The sequence below is a fragment of the Alligator mississippiensis genome, chromosome 12 (genome assembly GCF_030867095.1).
Source record: "Alligator mississippiensis isolate rAllMis1 chromosome 12, rAllMis1, whole genome shotgun sequence".
Lineage (NCBI taxonomy): Eukaryota > Metazoa > Chordata > Crocodylia > Alligatoridae > Alligator > Alligator mississippiensis.
The window spans coordinates 25,990,318-26,009,659 of record NC_081835.1 but is presented as its reverse complement, the minus strand read 5'-3'; the positions used below and the strand labels follow the sequence as shown (position 1 = coordinate 26,009,659).

General features: G+C 50.7%; 1 protein-coding gene across 5 annotated transcripts in view; it reads right to left on the bottom strand.

Moving 5' to 3' along the window:
* CARD19 (caspase recruitment domain family member 19) overlaps window positions 1-19,342 on the bottom strand; it is a 69,210-nt gene that overhangs the window by 20,170 nt on the left and 29,698 nt on the right. For 3 of the 5 annotated variants that reach the window (XM_059715400.1, XM_014596582.3, XM_014596583.3), the window contains exon 2: window positions 15,507-15,649. In XM_059715400.1, coding sequence (XP_059571383.1) covers window positions 15,507-15,649 — 143 coding nt within the window. The other 2 variants (XM_059715401.1, XM_059715399.1) reach the window with 2 other exon arrangements.

Below are 19,342 nucleotides of genomic sequence, written 5' to 3'. Positions count from 1 at the left end.
AGTCCCTGCCATCATGGTGGCACTCTGCCATGCTGCTGCTGCCTTCTGTCCATAATGCTCTTGGAGCACTCTTACTGGTTCTTGCAGTAACCAATCAGAGTGCTCCAACAGCATTATGGACAGACAGACAGACAGGCTATGCCCTTTATTATATTAGAATTTTCTCACATTTTTTACAATTTTGATGTGCTTAGGTAGAAATTCACTTAAATTCATTATTTATACTGCTTTTGTTTTCCTCAGAGACTTTTTGGTAGCTTGCTCACTTAGGGCATGTCCCCATGAGTGGAAACATGCATTTCCCCAGGGACAAACAGCAGCAGCACAATATGTCTTGCTGCTACTTGTCTCCAGGAAACTCCCGTGCACACACGCTCTGGTGTGCGGCATGTTGCCCAGTGTGGGGTACGCTGAGGCCAGCAGGGAAACAGCCTTACCTGGATCCTGGGGTGTTCCAGGGGCTGCAGCCACAGTGATCCTGCAACAGGGAGCCCAGTGCTGCCGCCATGTGCACCCCCTCATTTTTTTTTTTACGCAAGGGGGTTTTTGACACTGGGATCTCCCAGTGTAAAATCCCTCCCCCCCACCCATCCCCCGCACTGCAAATTAGCAGCACCTACATATGTGGCAAGTACAATGTGTGGCACCACAGACAAGTCTGCGGTGCCACATACTGCAAGTGCATGTTTGTCTGGACATACCCTTAGGAGGTATGCTATCAAGATAAAAACATTTCTAGCAGTTTGTCCCTGGCTCCGGTGAGAGACGCACAGGCGGACTGTGTGCCCGTTGAGCCCAGGGACCCCCAAGACCTCCCTGCGGGACCCCAACCTAGACCTCCAGCACAGCTAGAGGTAGGTGGTGCCCGCAGCAGGGAGGGAGAAACCCCAACCTCAGATAGCTGCGGGGCAGCTGAGTCTGAGCTGGGGAGGGACATGCCCCCTACCCCGCCGGCTCCTACTTGGCCCAGCCCCCAGGGAGCAACGCGACCGGTCCCGCCTGGTGCGTGAGATAGGGGAAGGGAGGGCACTCCCTGTCCCCTTCTTCCGTGGGACAGGGACCCCCAAGCCGCTAGAGCAGCACAGCCCTGTCGGCAAGCCCTTCAGCGCATGCGCGCAGTTTAAAAAGGGCCCGCTAATGGTTTAGCCGCAGTTTGTCCCTGGCTCCAGTGAGACACACACGCGGACGCCTGTTGCGCCCCCATTGAGCCCAGGGACCCCCAGGCTCCCCCAGCGGAACCCCAACCTGGACCTCCACCACAGCTAGAGGTAGTTGGGCCTGTGGCAGGGAGGGAGGGACCCCAACCCTAGACAGCTGCAGGGCAGTTGAATCCAAGCCGGGGAGGGACATGCACCCTCCCCCGCCAGCTCCTACTTCGCCCAGCCCCCAGGGAGCTGCGCGACCGGAGCCTCACGAACAGGTCGCACAAATAGGCGCGCTTGTCTGCCTGGCATGTGAGTTAGCGTGGAAGTTTGCAAAAGAGGGTGAGCGGGAGGGCCTGCGGCCCTGCCTGTGAGCCCCTACAGTAGGTAGTCACAGTAGCCAGGCTACCGTCAGTAAAATGCGGATGGGCACGTGCCGCAACCCGAGGGTCTCCTCGAGGTCTGCGGCCCCCCACTCTGGCACCTCAGAGGCCTCTACCCAGACAGAGCCCATGGTTCCGGGCTCCACGTAGACAGAGCCCCTGGCTCTCGGCTGCGGGGGCTGCCTGTCACTTTTTCAGGCTCTGGGGTCTGGGAGAATGGCCACCTCCCCTTGTGAGGTCTGCTCCCTTCTGGGGTCTCTGGCACGCCAGCTGGAGGAGCTCCAGGCCACAGTCCAGAAACTGCGTGCCATCAGGGATGGCAAGCGGGAGACAAGACTCCTATTACCAGGCGCTTCACCCCCTAGAGGCGGAGAGTAGACCACGGTCGCCTTCCAGGACAAGGGAGGACTTGGGGACCTCCCATGCTGTCCAGCCAAGGAGTTGGACCAAGGTGGTCAAGGGCCCCAAAGTCTGCCGCACCAAGGTCCCCACCCCACTGGAGCTCTGCAACAGGTACAAACCTCTTGCAGCCCCAGTAGAGCCTGCTAAGCTGCCAGCTCTGGTAGACAGCACAGGCTCAACTATAGCTACCTCCCCTGCTCTCCCTAAGACAAAAGGCAAAGTGTTTGTCATGAGAGACTCTATCCTGAGGGGGGCTGAGGGGGCAATCTGCCGCCCTGACCCCTTAGCCTGGGATGTCTGCTGTTTCCTGGGAGCCCGAATCCAAGACATTGCAGAGAAGATCCCTAAACTCCTCCAGCCCACTACCCTATGCTCCTATCCATGTGGGCACGAATGACACGACTCGGAGTGCTCCCAGCTGGGTCATGAAGTGCTATAGGGATTTGGGAGCGGGGCTTAAGGGTCTGGGAGCGCAGGTGGTATTTTCTTCGATCCTCCCAGTTTCAGGCTACGGATGGAGGAGGGAGAGCAGGATTGAGGTAGTGAACCAAAGCCTGTGACGCTGGTGTCATCAGGAAGGCTTTGGCCATGACCACAGTCCGCTCTTTGGCGAGAGAGGCATTGAGCTCCTGGGAAGGGACAGCCTCCACCTCTCTCCACTGGGAAGGAGGCTCTTCTCAGCCAGACTGGCTGACCTGCTCCACTGGGCTTTAAACTGAGCCCACTGGGGGTGGGGGGACTACTGCCACTGCTAGCCCACTGAGCAACCCTTGCAAAGCCAGCAGGTCAAGGCACTTAAGGGACCCTATCCCTGCCCCAGCCCTGGAGTGAGCAGTGGGCAAGGCAAGGGCCCCTAAAGGGTCACTTGCCTGCCTGTACACAAATGCCAGGAGCTTGGGAAATAAACACGAGAAACTTGTCCTTCTGCTTAACACAAATAATTACGATGTCATAGGGATAACGGAGACCTGGTGGGACTCTATCCATGACTGGGCCATAGGTATAGACGGCTATACCCTGTACAGGAGAGATCGAGTGGACAAAAGGGGCGGGGGTGTAGCTCTCTATGTCAAGGAAAGCTACGCATCCCTACAAGCTGACATTGGTGCTCAGGGTGGACAATTGGAGACCCTCCAAGATAAAATCCATGGGGAACACAACACAGGGGACACAATGGTGGGAGTCTATTACAGACCTCCTACCCAGGATCAAGAGCTTGACCAGGAGTTCACCAGGGAATTGACTGAAGCTGTGCGCTCCCAGTGCATGGTTGTCATGGGAGACTTCAACTACCCTGTCATCTCATGGGAAGAGTGCTCGGCCAAATAAGAGCGGTCGCAAAGCTTTCTCTTATGCATGGATGAGCTCTACCTGACACAAGAAGTCAGTGGACCGACGAGAGGTAAAGCACTGCTTGACCTGGTACTGGCTACGGGGGTCTACCTAATCGGCAACCTAACGATCGAAGGGAAGCTGGGTGACAGTGATCATGAGCTAATCACCTTCACCATCCACTGTAAAGCTGGCAAGTCAGTCAGCAATACAGAAGCCCTCAACTTCAGGAAAGCTGACTTCACCAAGCTCAGGAGGCTTCTCAGAGAGGCCCTAAGGGACCACGGCCCAAAAGGGAGGGGAGTTCAGGATGAGTGGTTGTTCCTCAAGGGAGTGATCCTGGATGCACAAGCTAAGTCTATTCTGTCTCAGAGGAAAGGCAGCAAAAGGGCACAGCAGCCCCCTTGGCTCTGCAGGGAACTAGCAGACCTCCTGAGTCTAAAAAGAAACACCTACAAAAGATGGAGGACTGGATCCACCTCCAAGGAGGAATATTCTGCACTGGTCTGAACCTGAAGGGAGCAAACCAGGAAAGTCAAGGCTGCGACTGAACTTCAACTAGCTACAAGTATTAAGGACAATAAAAAGTCCTTTTTTAGATATGTGGGGAGCAAGAGGAAAAGCAAGGGCAACATCGGACCCCTGCTAAACCAGACGGGACAACTGACAACTGATGCCCAGGACAAAGCTAACTTGCTAAATGGGTACTTTGCATCAGTTTTTCACCAGTCCCAAGGGGCACCCCTGCCCATTACAGGACAGGAACGGCTGGGTGAGGGTGATTCCTTACCCTTCATCAATGCTGACCTCGTGAAGGAACACCTTGAGAGGCTGGACACCTTCAAGTCAGCTGGCCCTGACAGCTTACACCCCAGGTATTACTCAAGGAGTTGGCTAGCATCATAGTCCAGCCCCTGGCATGGATCTTTGAGAGCTCCTGGCGCTCTGAAGTGCCCAAGGACTAGAAGAAGGCCTATGTGGTGCCTATCTTCAAGAAAGGGCGGAAAGTGGATCCGGCAAACTACAGGCCCTGACCTCTATTCTGTGGAAGGTCTTAGAAAAGATTATCAAAGAGGCCATTCGTAACAGACTGGCCAATGGCAGCATCCTGAAGGATAGCCAGCATGGGTTTGTTGCAGGTTGGTCTTGCTTAACCAATCTTATCTCCTTTTACAACCAGGTGACCTATCACATGGACAAGGGAGAAGAGATTGATGTTGTATATCTTGACATTAAAAAAGCCTTTGATCTGGTATCCCATGATCATCTCTTGGCAAAACTGGCCAACTGCGGCCTCAGGTCTGTGCGCACCGAGTCTGACTCCGGGTCGCTTTCGTCGCTCTGCATGCGGGCTGTGGCCAGCAGCCCAGGCAGGCCGGGTCGGAGAGGGCGGGCGCCGAGCTAGAATTAGGCACAGACACGTAATGGTTGATTTTAAGATTATTTTACTTACACCGAGATGGTCGCGGTGTAGGCTGAGAACTTGCTTGAGTTGCGGTTACAACAAAAAACACGAACACACGTGGAGGTTGCAAGGCTCCAAGCAGACAAACTCCGGATGTCCAGGACAAGCGCGCATTAAACTCGTTGTTACGTCTTACAGTAGGCTCCGTCTGAAGACGGGAAGAGGTGGGCGGTGGATCAGGCCGCCAAACCCCTCTGAGCGACACACAGGGTTTCTGTTACCCTGCCGCGCACACCAAGAGTCCCCACGAGATGGATGCGGAGTCCTCTTCGGCTTGGGCGGAAACTGCTCAAGCCTCTTATACGGCTAGCAGGCCAATCGCTAGCTGCCATGTGTGAATAATTTAGAACTAGCCAACTGCGGGACGCAAATTTGCATACGACGAGCAGGAAACCTTTGCACCGTGCATTTCTGTGTTGCAAAGGAAATGCACCCTGCAAAGATCGCTGCAAAGTGGCGGGAACACTTCCCTGCACGCGGGTTCTCTGCGCAGCCGAACTCCACCGCGCAACGAAGTGGTAAACCCACGGGGATAATTCTTAGTGCTGAAGCACACACACACACAAAAAAAAAAAAAAAAAATCAGACCTTTGGGTCATGACATCCCCCCTTGCTGAAGGCACAATAGAATTATACTTCAAACCTATCATCCGGGTTATTCATAGCTCTGTCAATGGTTCGCGAAACTAAATTAGCAAAAACAAAATCAGTCAACAATAAAAGTTCGTCCTCAAGGGATCGAATCAAATAATAGCCGGCAAACACACATATACATAAAATCACATTCATAACAAAAAACTGAACGATCATGACTTCGGTGGGCGTCATGGTGGAATCGCGCGTCAGGCCTTTGTTCCTCTCGCTGATGTTGTCCCTCTCGGGGCCTCTCTCCACCACGCGCTCCGAATCCCAGATCTGTAAAAGAACTCTCTTAAAATGGTTATTCAATACTATCTATAAAATCACACAGGACCGCACGATAATGCAGTCAATTAAACTTATCATCACTATTAAATACAAATACCTAAACACGATTTTATACTGGACAGCTCTCTTTCTTTTCCGACTCAGCAACTCGATGAAATCGTCGATGAGTCATCGTCGCCTTCTTCTAGATAATGAAAACCTAACTCGTAGGCTAGCTGCCATTGTCCCGCGTCTCCTAAAATCCAAAGCTGTCTCTTATTAAGTCCAGAACGCTGCAGGAGGTATCCAAACATATATCTCTCCTCCTGTGTTCTCTGGCGTAATACTGGACGCTCGGATTCGCGGTGTTTTGTGTTCTGAGCCTCAGTCGGGCGTTGACACTCCCGATCACTGGATAGTCTTGCCTCCATTAGGATGCGCAGTCTTGACAACTGATGAAGGAGACTACTCACAGGATGATCGACCAGTGGGTTCAGCACAATTCGCAGAACCACGATGTTTCTTTGCCCGTAAACCTTAAGACAACTATCTATGCTGTCGAGGGTCACTGGAACGGTTCCAGGGTCTCGCAGGTGATGATGAGGCCACGGTCGCATTCGTTGGAGCGGTGTTAGTCCCAACGTGCATTCTCTTGGATTCCAGGCGCAGTATGAAACTCCGATAATAGCCAGTACAAGCTGTTCTGCACCGGTGTGCTCTGGTCGGTTGTCGTGCCATGCGTGGGCCTTCTGTTCAATCACTCCTGCCACAAGCGCTGGAATCGGAATAGGCCAACGGACACTAAACGCCACCATGTCGATGTCGGTGACATGTCCCCTACTCCATGAAGCTTGTGTCACCAAGAAGCTTGCTTCTTCCTGGTCCAGGAGGTCGGACCCAAGTTCCACGACCAGACGTCCTAACCACACAGCCAGAGTTTCGTCGGATCGGATCCTGGATTCTCTACACAAATTCTGCAGTTCGGCTCTGGAACGAGCGTAATAGGTGGTAGCTTGAACTGCATTCTGCGGACCGATGACTGGGCTGCTTGATACTGCAGGCTGATCAATTTCCTCATGAGTTGTCGTTGCTGTTGCTGTTTCTGTCGGAGCTGCAGTCATTATTACAGTGGGAGTCGTTGCTGTCTCAGGCGGGAGGGGCGGATGCACTCCTCCGCTTGACTCCCCCTCCCTTCGGCAAAGGGGCGTGGTCGGCGGAACCGACGCTGCGTCGCTGGGCGGAGTTACCGGCCGAACCCTCGCGGGCTCTCCTGAAGCTCCATTCCTCACTTCCGGCTCCTCCACGCTGTCTTCCCTCTGCTCGGCGCCATCTTGTTGCGGCTTTTCAAGATCCCCTTTCTCAGCTGCTTCTCTGACCGCTCGAACGGCCATATGCATCTGGGTCTTTAAACTTAAAGTTTCAGTCATTAAATCAGCCATAGTTTGAAAGGCTGCATTCAGTTTTCCCCCCTTGTCGCACCGTAGGACCATTCTCTCATTTACAGTGCGGTCCTCCGTCTCCGGGTCTTCGCGGAGCTCGGACGGACGCTCACGACCCCTCAGTCTAGGCACCACCATACACAGGGAAAACCAGCCGATTGGCATCGTCTCTCCCATCTCTCGGGCACACCGTGAGCAACAGACACACTCCCGGGTGGGTGTCGGGCTTACTGCGCTCGCCGGATCGACTTCGGCAAGGGTCACAGCCTCGAGGGGCCTGTACAGGACCCGCTCATCGCCCATGATACACCCGAACGCCGTGGGGTGAAGATATATCTCTTTCCCTTCCAGGGCTCCGACTTCTGGAGTTCCCTCTTCTCCCCTTAACAAAAGGTGTCCACGGACACATCTCCGGCCCGTTCTGCCCGCCTGGTGGTACGCGAGGTGTGCCTCCAGTTCTCCAACGCTTGCTACGCTGCGTCTCCCACTTCTCCAAGGGCAGTTCTCAACTAATTCTAACTCTAGCGAGCCCTCTCCTGATCCCATCGGCGTGTGCCGCGGTGATCCTGATCCCATCATGGGTCGCGGTGATCCCGATCCCATCCTCGTCGCCATGTGCGCGCCAGGTCTGACCCCGGGTCGCTTTCGTCGCTCTGCATGCGGGCTGTGGCCAGCAGCCCAGGCAGGCCGGATCAGAGAGGGCGGGCGCCGAGCTAGAATTAGGCACAGACACGTAACGGTTGATTTTAAGATTATTTTACTTACACCGAGATGGTCGTGGTGTAGGCTGAGAACTTGCTTGAGTTGCGGTTACAACAAAAAACACGAACACACGTGGAGGTTGCAAGGCTCCACGCAGACAGAACACGAACAATCACGTGGAGGTTGCTAGGCTCCACGCAGACAAACTCCGGATGTCCAGGACAAGCGCGCATTAAACTCATCGTTACGTCTTACAGTAGGCTCCGTTCAAAGACGGGAAGAGGTGGGCGGTGGATCAGGCCGCCAAACCCCTCTGAGCGACACACAGGGTTTCTATTACCCTGCCGCGCACACCCAGAGTCCCCACGAGATGGATGCGGAGTCCTCTTCGGCTTGGGCGGAAACTGCTCAAGCCTCTTACACGGCTAGCAGGCCAATTGCTAGCCACCACGTGTGAATAATTTAGAACTAGCCAACTGCGGGACGCAAATTTGCATATGACGAGCAGGAAACCTTTGCACCGTGCATTTCTGTGCTGCAAAGGAAATGCACCCTGCAAAGATCGCTGCAAAGTGGCGGGAACACTTCCCTGCGCGCAGGTTCTCTGTGCAGCTGAACTCCACCGCGCAACGAAGCTGTATACCCACGGGGATAATTCTTAGTGCCGAAGCACACACACAAAAAAATCAGACCTTTGGGTCATGACAAGGTCCACCATAATCTGCTGGCTGGAGAATTGGCTCCGTGGTCAGACCCAGAGGGTGGTGGTTGATGTAAGTCAACTTGCCAGCCTGCCTAGGTCCGCCTGTATTTGTAGCCTATCTTCATGCATGACCACGCTTCCTCATAACTTGGTGGCATCCGCAAACTTGGCCAGTGAGCTCTTCACCCCCGCATCCAAATCGTTAATAAAGATGTTGAAAAGTACCAGAACAAGCACGAACCCCTGCGGGACACTGTTGCCCACATCTCACCAGGATGACACCTGTTCTATGGGTCCTATCCTGCATCCAGTTTCTCACCCACCTGTCTGTCTCGGAGATAAGCCCACAATCCTCCAATTTTCTTGCAAGGATATTGTGGGATACTAGATTAAAGGTCTTTTGGAAGTCTAGGTATACAATGTCAACCTGCTCACTCATGTCCAGGTGACAAGTTACCTGGTCACAGAAGGAGATGAGGTTGGTAAGGCATGACCTGTCCGCAACAAAGCCACGCTGGCTGTCATTCATAATCTTACCTTCTGCAAGCTTATTGCAGATAGACTCCTTGATGAACTTTTCCAGGATTTTTCCTAGGATGGAAGTTAAGCCTATAGTTACCCATGTCCTCCCTCCTGCCCTTCTTGTGGATGGGCACAACGTTGGCCCTCTTCCAGTCCTCAGGGACTTCTCCAGAGCACCACGAGTTGTGGAAGAGTTTTGCCAGGGGTTCCACAATGACTTTGGCCAGCTCCTTCAGCACTCTCGGATGAAGATCATCTGATCCCGCTGACCTGTATATGTCTAATTTTTTTAATTGGTCATACACCAATTCTAAGGTAACAGTAGGAAGGCAATTATTCCTACCATGCTCATTCTGTACTCTACCTGGCGTTGTTTTCCATTTGTTCCAGTGAAAGACCAAGGCGAAGTAGTCATTCAGGAGTTCAGCTTTTTCCTGGGTGCCGGTAACCAGCTCTCCTGAGTTACTGAGCAATGGCCCCACACTCCCGATTATGTTTGTCAACCGACTGTGATAAAAACCACAGAAAAAAGCGGGAAATGGCAGGTTTCCCCTTGCAGGCTGGCAGAGTTTCAGGGGCTGTTTGGGACTGGGGAAGTGGGAGGAGGGAGATCAGGCAGGGGGCACCATGTACATGTGCATGCACACACATGCACACACTGCCTTGCTGCCACAGAAAGCATCTCCCACAACTCCCTTCAGGTAAGTCTAAGGCTGGCAGAAGGGCAGATTGAGGCCCCAACAATGAGGGGAGGGAGGGAGTAGCTGGGGCTGGGAACACTGCCCAGCTGGGCATGGGGCCCAGGGTTAGGGTGGGAGTGCGGGGCCCAGCTGGGGGAGCAGGATGGAGCCACAGATGGACACAGTGCACACTGCCCGAGTGTATACTGCTTTGGGTGTTTTTTCCATATTTTGTTTGACCCCTGGATATCCACGGGTCAAAAAAAACAAAAAAACAAAAAACCATGGGGAAAAAAAAAAAGGGAGCAGTGCTTGCTTGGGCAGCATGCCCTTGCAGCACAGAGAACTCCGGACTGTGCGGTATGTGGCACTGCAAATGTGTTTCCAGCACCACATCCAAATGAGCACAGCTGTGCAGTATGTGCCCATTGTGTGCTTTAAAGAATTCTGCAAGGCTTCGGGTTAACAGTGAATCTGTCCTTGAGTGTCTACTTCCCCTCCAGCCCCAAACCTTTGCAAATTAGGATACGTATCACTGAAAGGAGTGGAGTTATTACAGCATAAAATAGTGTCAGTCAGTGCTGAATCTGGACCACAGGATCCACATAATTACGTAAGGTGGCTTAATTTACAGAGTGAGATTTTCACAGGTAAAGGAAGGCTCAATCATTTAGGAGCTTCAGAGTAAATTACAATCTGTTTTCTTCTGAAAGTGCATGTGTAGGGAAACTAACCATTTTCCCCTGAACTCACTGAAATGTATATTATTGCTAGTCTGTATTTACAAAACTGGCCACCCCAATTATCCATCTTCAGGGAAATCTGCACTCCTTATACTGCCAAACCCCCACAGGTGTCAGTGAGATATTTGCCTGTGGAAGGAATGTAAGATCAGCTCTATTGTAATTATTCTCCTCCAAAGTAAGGAATTGATCCTCAGTGTATTGCTAGCACAACCTACTCTGCTTTTGTATCTTGGCTATGGAAGTGTCTCGATACCTTCTGTGGCGGTCGAGTGGTAGGCCGGGCTGTGGCCAGTAGCCCCAAAACGGCAGGTGGGTACTTTTGACCGATGGAGCAGAATTGTCACAACCCAGTTAATCAGTGCCCATGTCACTAGCAAGAGATACCATTCAAGTAGTCAACTAAGGGTTAAAAGAAATCCTTACCAGAAACTCCTGAAACAAAATCCTGGCGGAGAGCTGTATATAATTTATGCCCACGTCACAAACAAGAAACGAAACTTAAGACTGGTCAGGGTGAAAGGGGATAGCCCTGCCATAAATCCCTGCAATTGGTCAAGAAACAAGCGTAAGCCCCTCATCATAACCTCATATGTAACAGGCAGAAAACCTAACCCACTACCTTGTAACCTGATAGCAACCTGAGAGCACAAAGAACTGCTGCTTGCCAGAAAATTAAAGATTCCACATAACGGTTCATCATTGGGTATCTCCGTCAGACACCTCTGTCTATAAATAGTTTAGCAGTTTCCGCCCAAGGCGGAGAACCCCGAAGAAATCTCTGAGGAGAGACCTGAGTCCATCACCAGAGTAGCTTGACGGTCTGATCAGCTGTCAATCACTCCCCGTCATCGTTAATTTTGACGTAATAAAGCCCTGCAGGCTCGATAGTCTGTTCTCGGCGCGCTTCATTCGTCATCGCTTGATATCGTAACCCAACCTTGTTCGCTCAACTGTAATCGATGCAACTGCAACAGAAACAAAGGCTCAGCCTGCGTCGCACGTCACTATCTGGGCGACGTAAGTAAACAATCTCCTGTAACCAACACGTGTCTGTGCCTGGTTAATTTCACCCCATCCATCACTACCCGCCTGTCAGGTGAAAGTTTTACTGCTCCGGTGGGGGGGGGGGGTCAGAAAGCAGCTGCTGGACGGCTGCTCTGATTCCCAACAAATATTAGGCACGGAAGCGTATCGGTTAAACAAAGAGATTGCTTTATTTACACAGTCGAGGAATACAGCGTAGGCAGAAAGTTAGCTTCAGTTACAACCGGATGAGAGCTCTTTAAACCAAGGTGAATTGTCCGTGACAATTCAACGAGCATGCAGAACACGGAGTACAATAATTCAACGAGCATGCAGGGTAAGGGGTACGTCGGGAAAGTCGATGATGGGGAGTCGTTGGTGGGTGATCAGTCCGCCACGTTCACTCTGAGATGGGCGCGGAGCTCTCCAACTTGGGCGGAAACTGCTCTAACTTTTATATGGCTAGTGAGCCAATTGCTAGTCGCCACATAGGAATAATTTAGAACTGGCCAATAATGGTGTGCGTATTTACATAGGGATGGTGGGAGCTTTTTCTGCATCAGGGTTCTCCACCGCAGCGGAAATTTCACTGTGCCGAAAAGCTTCATCGTGCTAGAAAATTCCACTGTGCCAAGGCACTTAACTACTAAGTTCTGACCCCTTCCAAATATACATGCATCAAAATGATTTTAGCTAAGGTTAAGTATAATGCATTTTCATTTTCTCTGTGAGATCTACTACTGTTCAGGACTTTTTCAGACCATAGGAAAAATCATTTCTTCCTTTCCTGCTTTCTGTGTTGCTTGAGTAAAAGCAGTTTATATCTGGGGTTTTTTAACTGGAATAGAGCTGCCCATTATTTCCAATTGAGAACAATATATGGTCCTTATATGATTAACTCTTTGGTATTTGGAGTTGATAAGCGCATGATGCAAGGTGCTTCATTCCTATTGTTCACTGTTTGTAAATTGATATGAAAAAAAGCCTGAACACATTCCCTGTGATATTTACTAGTATACACACTTTGTTTTAGGAGATGCTCCCAACTCTAACCCCATCCTGGAGAGCAAGTTTTACAGCCCAAATGCCTAGGTGCCCAAGAACCAGTGCTGAACACCTTGATTCCCTGAACACTCCCTCCTAGTGCTCCAGTGCTGTGAGTACTCTGGAACCTTTTCAGGGTACATGTAACGGTGGAAGTACACAGACATTCAGGTTTTGCAAAGGTTCCAAAAACTAATCACTCTTTATGTTACCTACCACAAGAAATATGCTGATCTAGATCAGAGCTGACCAACCAGCATGAAGCCCATGATGGAACAGCATGCAGCCCATGGGCTCCCAGTTTCCCACACAACTGCCAGTCCTGCCATAGCAGTCAGCTTCTTTGGGCTCTGCTTCCTTTCTCCAACTTCTACTTGCTGCCTCCACTCCTGGAGGCAAGGCAGTGCAGTGGGAGGGGGCTGAAGTGCCCATCCTGCACACATACTGGGAAAAGAGGGTAAGCTGTTCGCACAGTGTGTGTGTATGGCAAAACAGGGGCCAGACTGCCCACTCTGTAGATGGGTGGCACGTGTGGATGGGGGAAGTGGGGAGGGGAGGGTGGGGGAAACTGAAGTATGCCTGTGCTGCAGGGAGAGGGGGTAAGGCAGTGCTTCCTGATCATTTCCTCAGCATGACCTCATTTATACATTGGAAATTTTTTGCGATCCCAAGAAGATGCAGATAAGATCAACATCCCCCTCCCTCGTGGGAGGCATGGTCAGAGCAGAGTGGGGGACGCCACTTCTAGTCCCTGGGGAACCAAAAGTCCACACATGTCTGGACATGCCCAATGGGTGCATCTACCCGTGCACTTTCCTGCTGAGTAGACTAACTAACTGCAGTAAAGCATCACAGTCTACAAGTGCACCAAAATTAGGGCACAATAAACTAATTAACTCTGTCATAAGATGGTGGCTCAGGGATGGGGCTGGGCAAGCCCCTTCCCTTTCAGGCTAGTCTCCCCTTGCACAGGGTAGTCTAGAAGGGGAGGGGGGCTCTAAGCACGGGTCTGGTGGCTGCTTCTACCTTAAGTGTCCCCCTACCCCTCCCCCTCATCTCTCCCATCCCTGCTGCGACCCCCAGCCCATCACATACACGCATAAACCACACTGCCACCTCAGTCCCCACCCCACCCATCGCCAACCCCTGCTGCCACTTCTACTCCTCTCCAACCCATCACATCCCCCAAGTGGTTCCTGGGACCAGAACGTTGCCCCCTCCCCCCCAGGCCAAGGCTAAGTGTCTGGCACCGGTGCAGGCACAGGGAAGGGCTCCAGTGTGGCAGCTGCCCATGCAGCCACAGCTCCCACCAGCTGGTCCTGTCCCATTCAACAGCTGAGCCTGCAGGGTGTGGGATTTGTGGCAGGCATGTGTGTGTGGGTGTAGGATTTATGGTGGGGGAGTGTAAAGGGGTGTGGGTGGGTATGGGAGAGTGTAAGGTATGTTGGAAGTGTGTGGGTGTGGGGTTTATGGTTAGGTGTGGGATTTGTGAGGGGGTGGTGTGATTTGTGTGGGGGGGCCCAGCCACATGCCCTCCTCCCCCCACATGGTGCACAGCCCCCGCCACCAGTGGCAGCAGCTGCAGCACAGCAACAGGCGGTGGGTCCTCAGGATGCACATGGCCTGTGGCAGGGAGAGTCCCCCAGAAGCAAGCAGCTCCAGCTGAGTTCCAGGGATAGATGTGGCGGCACAGAGCTAGCCCAGCCCAGCCTGCTGGTGCACGCCTTCACACCAGACCAGTTTGGCTCTGTGCCAGCATGTGGGGCTCCTGGCAGTGCAGGTGGGAGTTAGGTGCTGCCAAGGGGCTCTGCCTGCTACGGGCCATGAGTGCCCTGAGGGCCCACCTCCTACTGCTGCTCCTAGCAAGGACTGTGCACCATGGAGGGGCATGTGGTAGGGGGCCCCACCCCGCACATACCCTACACTTCCTCCCCCACACACACACACCCCCCACAAACCCCACACATGTGCAACTCCCAGGACTCAGCTGGAGCTGCGTGACACTGGGGGGCTCTGCCTGCTGTGGCCATGAGTGTCCCAAGGGCCCACCACCTGCAGCTGCAAGCCATGACCTGCTTTTGTTTTCTCCAGCACACTGAGGCAGCAATCCAGAGCAGCAGGGGAGCACAGCAGCCACAGAGACGCTCTGGCCGGCTGTCAGAGTGTCTCCTTTGAAGACCCAACCTCCAGTTGCTTGCAAGCATACTCTGAGAGTGCACCCCATGCAACCTTTTTCTGGCACATTTTTTTTAATACCGGGATTCCCCAGTATCAAATTTAGAACCCATGCTGCACATTTTCTTATGCAGAAGTGTGCCTTCTGCATCATCTCAAGGTCGTCCGAGAAGTAACAACACATATACGCACAGTAGTATAGACACAGCCAATAAGAACAGACTGTTACCAATTTGATTTGCTGGCTTTTAAAATCCACATTTCACTTATTAGGTACTGACTTCAATGATTTTGCATCCAAAACCAGTAAGCACTTTCAAAAATTTTGGCTCTCTCTCAAGCCGGGTCTCTCTTCTAAGTTGCACAGGTTTAACTAGAGGTCTATTTTTAAACTGACTTACCTACAGAAATTTTGGGATAGTCAATTTAAATCTGGCTTATTCTGATTTAACCCAGGAGTTCATGCTGGTTTAAAAAAGAAAAAAAATCACACCATTCATCAAAATTATACAACCAATACTGAAGACAATACCTCATTTTCTCATCACTAAAATGGACATCATCATATTTCCTTACCATGCAGGTATCTTACCAGGATGAATTCCTTAGTTCTCATGAGGCACTCAAATACCGCATCACTGACTGCAAACTTTAACTACTTTGTAACTTTTACTACTTTTGGTAGTAAAAAAAGAAAATGGGACAAGTGGTCAGATATTTAGGAATTTGTCTCCTGAGTTTAATATGTGGCAGGTCTACCAGTTGTTGAATTAAACTAGATGCATGGCAGTCAGAATAATATGCTACGTTCAGACATGCTGCAGTAAAACTCATTTAATTACCTTTTCTGCTTCTTTATTAGTGAGAATTTGGGGGTAGACTCTGTTCAACTGAAGAATAATTTTATCAACCAGGAGCTCACTCAGTCGGCCATTGCTTGTAAGAAAGTACATGTCCTGTCGTAGCCGATCACAGTATGACTGATCTAGGAACAGAATGCCATACAAACAACCGTTATTATCAGATGGCAAAACCACGTTTAATTTTAATCTTCAAATTACACAGTAGTAAAAAAGGTAGAGCAGAATAGTTTCCGTAACACAACTTTTGAGAGTGGAGCCATTTGTCAGGAAAATGCAATCAATTGTGCCCTTTCTCTTGTGTCAGAACTTTGCAGTATGTTCTTAAAAAAATCACCCATCTCAAATTATTTATCTCTAAACCCAGGGCTAGTCTTCTGCACTGCTCCTCTCCCTCCTGAAAAAACATTCTCTATGCTTTGGGAAATGCTGATCTAAAATATTTATAATGTAGCAAGCACTGATGGATGTCTTATCTCTGCATCTGCTTGTCTTAAAGGTGTAAAACTGCTGGATCTGCCTAGGCAGAAAATACATCTCCTATCATTTGTGAATATTAAATCAAATTATAATGTTTAAACTTATCTGATAAAATTTTAAATGTGAATCTTCAGTATCTTGCAGAGAAATATCCTCGATCACATAGAATGCTAAAACATAACTGGCTTCAAAGAGATATGGTATATCCATTATTCACTACTCCCACCACTGAAATGCAACAATGTCTGGTATTTGACAGCTACGTAGGAGCTGAGGCCAACAGTACACAACAGTTTAAGACAGGAAGTGAAGAAGCCTGTGATAGCCGATCAAAACTGCTGGGACATTTTAATAAGACTGGATGCAAATCTTACAGCCCTGACTCATTGCTTATACCTACACAAACTTATATACAAATACCACTGACTTTGGTCTATGCAAGGACTGCAAAATTTGGCACAGTGTAAATTCCTAAAACTGAAATGCAATCAGGACACTAAGAATAACATCTCTGCTTCAGTGCTGTGAAATCTTTTATGGCAAACAGTCAGGACTTTTACTTTGTACTTTGTGTAGAAAAAGGGAACCTCCAACAGCAACAAATGCCCTCAGTGTAGGTGTATAAAACTACATGTTACAGGGGTGTAGGTTGTAGCCATGTTGGTCTAAGGCAGGCTTGTCCAACATACGGCCTGCAGGCCACCATGCAGCCCACCAAGCCATTTTATCTGGCCCAAGGCGACGGTGGCGGCGGCAGTGCTGCCACTGCCGCCACAGAGCGCAGAGCCATGGTGGTGTGGAGCCGCTGCGGCGGTGGCGGAGCCACGGCAGGGGCAGCGGAGCGCGGAGCCACTGCGGCGGCGGCGGCAGAGCACGAAGCTGCAGCAGCAGTGCCACTGCCACAAAGCACGAAGCCACGGCGAGGCGGGCAGGGCTGGCCTGCAGGCCCCAGCCAGCAGCAAGGGGAGGGGAGGGGAGCTGCTTACCCTCGCGGGGACTGGGAAAACGGCCCTGTGTGGGAGGCCAAGCAGCGGCCGCTGGCACTGCCGGCCCGTGCCTGCCTCCTCACCTGCCCACTTCAAGCCAGCCCCGCTGCCCTGCCCTGCCCTACAGCAAGGCAGAGCCTACTCCCCCTGGGCACTGAGGCTCTCTGGGCCTGGCCGCCCGTGTGCAAGGCCCTGAGGGGGCCACTTCTCATGTGCTGCTGGGGACAGGAGGAGCCCGGCCGGGTCTGCACTGGCCAGCAGAAGCGGCAGTGGAGCCGTGTGCTGCTCAGGACGGGACGAGCCTGCACCAGTTAGTCCTGAGCGGCACACGACTCCACCACCACGTTTGCTGGCCGGTGCAGACCTGGCTGGCCTCCTCCCATTCCCAGCAGCACAGAGGAAGCTGGCTTCAGCTGCATGCTGCTTTTCCTGGCTGGTGCTGACCCGGTTCTGCCCAGGTGGGTCCTGCAGCACCATGTCAACCTGGGCATGGCACCAGCAGGCCAGGCAGGTGAGCCCCAGGTTAACCCCAACCTGGCCCCGCAGCTTCTCCAGCACCAGGTCAACCCGGTTGTAGCCAAGCAGCTCCTGCAGCACCATGTCAACCTGGGCATGCGTGCCAAGTCAACCAGCACCATGTCAACCCCTGCAACTTCACTGGTGTCAAAGGTCACGTGACATCACTTCCTGATATGATACCACTTTCTGTGATGTCTTTGAATATAGCTTGCTGGCCCACTGGGTGATAAAAAGTTTGTGATCCGGCCCCGCGTTCAAAAAGGTTGGACACCCCTGTCTAAGGACATAGGCAGACAAGGTTCTTTGGGTGAATCTGATATCTTTTATTAGACCAACTTAAATAATTGGGAAACAATTATTAAGCAAGCTTTTGGGTTCAAAAACCCATTGTCAGGCTAAGGAAGTTTCAGCAGTTGGTATGTGCTCTTCCTGGATGGAATGAAAAGTAAAGAAGCCAGAGGCTGGTCTGGTATGCATACAAGACAGGTAGACTTTCACTGACTATCTCTCTTGCATGTATACCAGATCAGCCTGCAGGAAGCTTTAACCTGCTGCTCTTTGTGTAAGCATAGTGCTTGACATTTCTGTATCATAGGCTGTGTATTATATCTCCTTTTTTACCACTAGTGCAGTATTAAAAAAAGAACTGAAAAAGAGTCAGAAAAATCTCCGTGTGATCATAACTCAGTAACAGCTCTTCTAGTGCCAGAGTCACTTCCATTAACACAAAAAGGTTCATTGATATCACAGACGGTTTACAATTCTAAAGACACAACTGGATTTCCATTATACTATTATTTGTTCAATATAGTAAACCCCTCTACAAACACTATAATCTACAAGCGTTTCTAATGCTTACATTTTGAATTATGCACCTCAGAATAGCTTTTATTTAACAATGCTGTCCTGACAATGTCATAAAACCTTTTCAAGTTTCAAGGAAGCTTCAGGTTATAAAGGGCAGGATCAAAAATGGATCTCCTCACCGGAGAACTCCAACTCAGCTCAGCTAGATGTACATAGGGCCTAGGCATGGCCAGGGAGATAGATACCTGTTAGCATGGCCATGCACAATAGATGAAGAGAGGCTAATGAACTGAAGCCTGACACATCTGATTCTGCATCTTCAAAGGATTATTTTGCAAGAGGGCACAATAGAGGCAGAGACACAGGAGTTATATACTCAAGAACGATTAGGTTTGCAATGGACATCTCCAGATTCAGTTAAATTTAAACTAAAATGCTACCAAGAATTGCTATAATGACTAACAACAACAACTAGCAAAATAAAAATTAGGAAGTCTGAAACACCAAGTAATCTCACCCCTCTTTTTTTCTCCTTTCTTAGTGATTGCTGTATACCACACAGACAATATGCAGTAGTGTATTAACAGTGAATCTACCAGTCAAACGAGGTCACATCAATGGAAGGTCACATTTAAGTTAAGATCACATTCTGAGCAGACTAAAATACTCCCTACCATCAGAGTCCTTATCAGTAAGTCAATAAACAATCACTATCCTCAGCCAGGGCTTTCTGCTGACATTTGAAAATCCCACATTTTGTGCAGCATAGATTATATTATGTGGTGTAAGCATCTCTGGGATCTCCAGAGCAGCTCTGCTTTCTCCTCCTCTAAGTAAAGGCAGACAAAAGATGTTTCAGATTGTGTTTCTAGGCTCTTTTGCCTCTGAGAACTCAGAACTCTCTGAGTGTGACTGAACTATCCTTACCAGAGATCAATGTTATCCCTAGCTCAGACTCATATATTTATGAAGGGATTTTGGTTGCTTTGTTTTTTGTCTGTGACGTGCGTCAAAAGGACCATTTTA